This window comes from Diospyros lotus, chromosome 11 (assembly GCF_014633365.1).
Source record: "Diospyros lotus cultivar Yz01 chromosome 11, ASM1463336v1, whole genome shotgun sequence".
In the NCBI taxonomy this organism is placed as follows: Eukaryota; Viridiplantae; Streptophyta; class Magnoliopsida; order Ericales; family Ebenaceae; genus Diospyros; species Diospyros lotus.
This window is the reverse complement of record NC_068348.1, coordinates 17,161,814-17,168,567: the sequence shown is the minus strand read 5'-3', so window position 1 is coordinate 17,168,567 and position 6,754 is coordinate 17,161,814. Positions and strand designations below refer to the sequence as shown.

Here is a 6,754-nt window from a genome sequence, read left to right as displayed (position 1 = left end):
AGGGTATAGCTGAAACCAACAAACAAACTCTCGTCACACCACCTAATTTTGATCCATCTACAAGACAAAGTTGCGCTGGTAAGAAATAATTATCTATGTTTTAATAGTTTGGTTTTCTCAGCTATAAAATGATAAAATAATTATTAGTTTTTATTTATCATATATTTATTGTATAGGATCATCATCATCTAATGCAAGAAAAATAGGTCGAGGGAAAACAAAGAATAAAATACTAACATCTTTGGCTCCTGGTCAAAAATTGCCATTGGAATTCAATAATTATGGTCAAAAATTGCCATTGGAATTCAAAAATTTCCATTTGAATTTGATGAAAACGAAGTAAGAAAAAATTGGATCTTTAGAAAGATGGGAAGGGCTTTTGCAAACCATAGATATAAGTTGAAGGCTGACTATTATGATGCATATGACAATGATGATGATCGAATTAAGTTTGCTCCAACAACAATCGACCAAGGACAATGGAGACAATTTGTCAGTTGGTTGAGCTCACATGAGTTTCAGGTATTCTATACCCTTTACTTTTTTTATGCACAAGTTACTTTAATTATTTAAAACATGATTATTGTATTTGGTCTTACATATAGGTTTCTTGTGCTCGTAATAAGTCTAATCGGTCAAAACAAACAATGACTAAAACTACAGGCACTAGAAGTTTTGCTCGAGTGAGAGCTGAACAGGTATAATTTAAATCATTTATACATCTTTCTCATTGACATTTTTTTTTTTTGTTGATTAACTTGTCTATTTAATATAGGCTGAAATATTAGGACACGAACCGTCTGCATGGGAAATGTTCAAGGTGACACATAAGAAAAAAGATGGGTCAATGGTTGATTCCACATCAAAAGAAATAGTGGTAAATTTTATTTTAAACAGTTTATGTTGATATTGTGATATATATTTTAGTATTATGTTATAACATATCTACTTTATTTATTATCAAATTTTAGGACAAAATTCAATCTTTAGTAACCCAAAGAGTTGAGGAAGAACCTTCTCAAGCTATTGATGAAAATGAAATTTTTTCTGAAGTAATGGGAAGAGAAAGACATGGATGTGTTCGTGGGTATGGATTCGGACCAACTCCTTCTTCTGTCCTTGGAAAGATTCCATCTTGTCATGAGCTTGTTACAGAACTAGAAAAAATGCGACAACATAATACTGGTTTGAAAAATGAAATGCAACTTTTGAAAGAGAAAAATGAAGCGTTGTAGACAAAATTGGACCAAGTCAAAGAAAGGCAATCAATTTTTGAAGCTTTTATGGAAGATGTTAGGGCAGGACGAATTAGAAATAACAATTGACTAGACTTAATTGTTTGATGTCTTTTTTTGATGTAAAGTGCCCAATGTCTTTTTTTGATGACAATGTGATTGTAAATTGCTAGATATCTTTTTTTGATGACAATGTAAATGTAAAGTGCTAGTTAATTATTAATTGACTAGAGTTATTTTCTAAAGTTTCTTAATGATTAGAATGGTGTTTATTTTGGATACAATGTATTAAATTAATAGGGTTTAAAATATAGAAAAACAAGAAATGGGTTGTGAGAAAATTTTATAAAAATCACTTTTTGTGACAGTCAACAAAAAGTGGTCACTAAAAATGTCTTTTTTTGTGGCAGCCATGACTCTCACTAAAAGTATATGTCAAACACTTTTTGTGGCAACCAATATAATGTGGTCATTAAAAAACGCTCATTTTGTGGCAGCCAACACTATCACTAAAATCTTACCATTTGTAACAACTAGCAAAGTCGTCACAAAAAATTCATTACCTGTGACAATGGTGGCCGTCACTGAAGAGTCAGTATTTGTGACGGCCAAGACCGTAACAAAAAATGACATTAGTGGCAGAGGACTATGGTTGTCACTAAAAATTTTTTTGTGACCGTCACATTCGGTCGCCACTAAATGGTATTTTTAGTGACAACCAGCCAATAATTGCCACTAATACTATTTGTGACAGACTTTTTAGTGACAGCTTGTGACGACCAACTTAGCGGCCACTAAAACTTTTAGTGACGAGTTTTTATGCTTTTAGTGACGGTCTTGGCCTCCACTAAAAATCTTGTTTCTTGTAGTTATTGTTGCGGCCACTTTCGGCCCTCATCTTGGCCACCAACCACCAACCAACCGACTACCATCTCACCGCCAATCTCGTTGCCTCTAGCTAGCCTTCCTCGGCTCCAACTCTCTCTCAATCTTTCCATTTGCTCTCTGCCCTCTCTCGGCCATTACTTACTTCCCTTTCTCCTCTCAATTGCTTCCCTATTTATAGTCAATGCACTGCCTCACTATCGACTCCCCTGCCTTGGCCATCACTTCTTACGTATATAACACTCTACTTGCGGAAGACTTAGTTGCAGAGGCATGGCGACGCACACACGCGCACAAATATATATATATTTATATATTACACCAATATAAATAGGAAATTGCACATTTAAACCCGATATTTCATCCTTATTTAATTTGGGCAATTATCAAATTGCAATTACATCCTTAAATATCAAATTAATTTGCATTACGATACTAAAAATGCAAAATTAATAACTCCAAGATTACTTGATAAGGACGATTTCATCCCAGCTCCCTCACGGGACCTTTGTTTCATCTTGAAACCATTTCAAGGTTGATCCTTACATAAAATCGGAGCCCCCTCAAGGTTTCATTGACTTCCCGGAGGTCCCCTACGACAATTCAATTTTTTAGCCTGAATCATAACTATACCGAAAACAATTTCTAATTCGATTTTTTTGATGCCATAAATTTTGCCTTGAAATGCACGTCAATACTATATCATTTTCCTTAGATATCTAGCTTCCAGGGCACTCCCTACAGTCGATTCGATACTGATAACTGTAAGAAATTATACTTAAGTCCCAAATCTTTTGAAAAGTTCACCTAAGGCCCAAGTTAAAATTACTCTTGAGTCCTCTAGAAATTCTTAGGTATTACAACCATATCATTATTCCTAACATACCTTTTACCATCTCATTTGGCTTTTCCTGTCATTCATCAATTGGATTTTCCTATCATTCATAATATGCCTTTTCCTATCATCATAACATCATTTTTCCTATCATCATCATAAGATATCATCCTAACGTATCACCATAACATATCATAATAACATATCATCGTAACACGGCCTAACGCATCCTCATAGTCACTCTTGCTCACCATGCAATACAACATATAACAAATGTAATCACTTTTGTAGCATCAACGTGATGTCAAGGCCCCCCATAAACCAAGCATCAAGCCATGCTACGCCCATATAAGAACCCACACATACGAAATGCTCTAAATGCATATGCTCACCTAATATACCCAAGTCGGCTCTTAGACCAATCAGGTCATGCTAATGTGCATAAACCCCATCACATACAAATCATGTCTCCCTAATGAATGCAACCCAAACTCCATGCATCACACAATATCATGATATGCGCAATAACAGAGGTGGGTGACTAGAAGTACCAGCTTTCTTGGCTCATCTGTGGCTTGTAACAATGATCGATAGTTGGCGCCCATACATCCAACAATCGACTGCCATGACTCAGCGGTTGCCAGCCAATAGCTTTGCACCCCACATCCTTAACACCCATAAATTCACACATACCATTCCCTTCGCAAGGAGACACAAATCCCTGTGTCATCTGACCCTAACAATAACGCTCCATTCCTTAGGAAGTTGAGGGCGATTCGAGACCCTCGTTGAGATTACAAGCGTGGCTCAATTGGATTTAATGTTACAGGCCAAAAAAATAAATTGGATCAGACTATTTAATATCAAAGAGGATAGTGCAATATGAGTTTACAACAAGAGCTTACAAACAAAATCGGAAGAAGAAATAACTCAAAATCTATAAGAGGGTTAGGAACTTACATAAAAGAAATAAAGGAAGAGGAGCTTGCCTATTTAATGGCAGATTCAACAATTTTTCTACAGAAAATGCTAGTACTTGTAAACAAAACATCAGATATTTTTACATAGGATTGTTCTAAATGTTTTAATTTACTTGTGTGTGAAATTTGAAGGAAAAAGGAGCTGGGACGCGCCCTTACGTGACTCGAGAAGAGGGCCCATGTACCTACATGTGCGGCCTTCCCTGATACGTGTACTGCACACGCTGCCTTCTTCTCTAGTGATAGTGAGCAACCCCTCTGGTTTTTTGGCCATATCTCCCTCATTTTTGCTCTGATTCGACCCCTGTTTGAACCTATGACTCACTCTCTTCCCCTTCTACATGAATATAGCAAGAAATCGAAATTACCTCATGATTTTTCTGACTGTTTGGTTTGAATTCCAGTGAAGACATTAAAACTTTGGCGAGGCCCATTTTCCCTCGTTTCTCCACTGCTGTTACTTCTTGTTTTTGCATAATTCTCCAATCTCTCTCAAGAACAAGATCCTCCTATTTGATTCCCTCAATTTGGCATAAATTTACCTCAAAATCACTTGGAATGCTTTGTGAATAACCCCGTGGCCCTATTTGTAGACTTTCTTGGCCAACCACATGTTGCCACCTCGAGGGGTCATTATGAGGCTTCAATCTTATCCCCAATCGGCCAATGATTGCTTGCCACATGTCCCCAAATTTGATTTAAATAGGATTAGGAATCCAAAATGATCCAAAGTTGTATTTGAATAGGTTTTGAAATCCAAAGTGATAAAGCTATATTGGAATGTGTTTTGGAATTGAAAATCATATTGAAATGTAACCTCACATTCGCAACCTTTCCAAAAGTTGCACTCTTGCCTCATACTTTTCAAAAATTTCACTTTTACCCTAGCTTCAAAATTATAATTTTGCCCTTGACTCCCTATGATCCTTTGGAGATATTCTATTTCCTTGAATATGAAAGATCTCGGGTATTACATCTTCCACATGTCTGACCTCATTATGCGAACTTACATCATAACTGTTGATTGGATATCATTAAACCTCACCCATTGGATTTGATTCCCCATATTTAACCCTATCTTATCCACAAGTCTGACCACGTTATGCGAACTACTGTTGATTGGATATCATCAAACCTCACCCATTGGATTTGATTCCCCATATCTAACCCTATCTTATCTATAACACCCCATTTTCCTGGGCATGTTATGACTTAGGAAATTTTGACTATATTTTTTTTTTAAAAAAATAACTCATAATAATTTAATTCCAAAATTTCCCTACTCCCTGCCTAAAATGTGCTAGGCTAGGCATTCATCAAAAAGCGAAAGCAATAATTGAACCTAAACATACCTCGAACCATATTAATATTACATGACCGTTTCAAACACAATCCATAATACAAGACTATTCATTATAAGTTTTTCAACATGACTTGAAACATAACATAAGTTTTCAACATGACACGAAACATAACATAACATGACTGATACATGTTTGGATACTCATACAGAAAACAAAATACATAAATAACTTTATTGCATCTGTAACGTCTTGAATCGTTACACATCATCCATTTCTGTGCCTTCGTTGCAAACCCCATTTGGAATGTTTGAATGTTCCAGGGGTAAGGCCTACATTAGATGCTGAATCATCTAAGTAAGGGTACGTCATATAATGCATGTGTATGAATGCAATGCACATAACATCATAACTCTTATGTTTGGGTTGACTGCACCTTAAGATTACCAGCCATTTTTACAGTCTCTTTGCTAGACTGAGGTGTATGGGTGCACCCATAGCATAGCAACGACGCCAGTACCTAGTCCCAAACCCATGCAACGTATGACTGTGAATCTCATTATGCTCATATGCATACTTTGTCATCAATTAATGTAAATGCAATCTACATGACATGTTCACATCAATGCATAACAACATGATGAAAACATTTACATAAAATCAGGTTTTTGGGGTCGAACCACTTACAAGCTATTTTCATAAACTAAATCTAGTTAAATAGTACCACTTACCTTTTACAAAGTTTAGAATATCTCCAAAAGCGTGCACTTGCCTTGGTTTTCATGCCAAACTTCAAAATTCACACTAACTACTTCACCTCAAGTCACGAAGCACCTTATTCAAGATATTTATTTAAATAATTAATAAAACCTATTTTTCATAATTTTCTTTCCTTTTTCACTATTTTTCTCCAACTATTTTCTCTTGCAATTCCAAAATAAATACCTACATCAATATTTTTCCAAATCATTTTTCACCAATTATCCTAAAATAATTTTTTAGGAATTTAAAAAAAAAATTCAAGAAAACCTAACTGGCTACGTGCCCGCATGCGTTAGGGCGAGTGGCGGCCCCTGAGCTTCACGCGCCGGTCGTCTTTTCCAGCACCGACGATCACCGATGACGAAATCAACCACACGACCTTGAAGCTCTCTTCCAACCGATCACGATGGTATGCCCCGATGCTCTAAAGAAGGTCTGGAGGTGCTTCAAATGGCTGTTTACAGGCTCGGCCCCGTCGCCCGCCTTTATTTTTCGATTAAGCCCCAAACCACCTCAAATGACCACTAAAACGCCTCAAATTTCCAGAATAGATCATCAACTCATGGGTAACAAAAGCCCCTTAATTTCATCCCTCAATTCGTTTGAAAACGATGTCGATTTGAACCTCAATTTTTTTTAAGACCCTCGGCTAAACTTCTTGTATTTATAGCCAAAATCGGGCCTCTAATCGCTAATGGTTGTCCTTATCAGGGTCCCAAGCACTTATACTTATCCTATATGAGTCCAAATCCACCG

General features: G+C 36.5%; 1 protein-coding gene across 1 annotated transcript; it reads left to right on the top strand.

Moving 5' to 3' along the window:
• The first annotated feature begins 366 nt into the window (after positions 1-366).
• LOC127812752 (uncharacterized) lies at positions 367-1,235 on the top strand. The gene is made up of 3 exons (XM_052353276.1): positions 367-522; positions 606-698; positions 972-1,235. The coding sequence occupies exons 1-3, from the start codon at positions 367-369 to the stop codon at positions 1,233-1,235; spliced, it is 513 nt and encodes a 170-aa protein (XP_052209236.1).
• Positions 1,236-6,754: the final 5,519 nt, after the last annotated feature.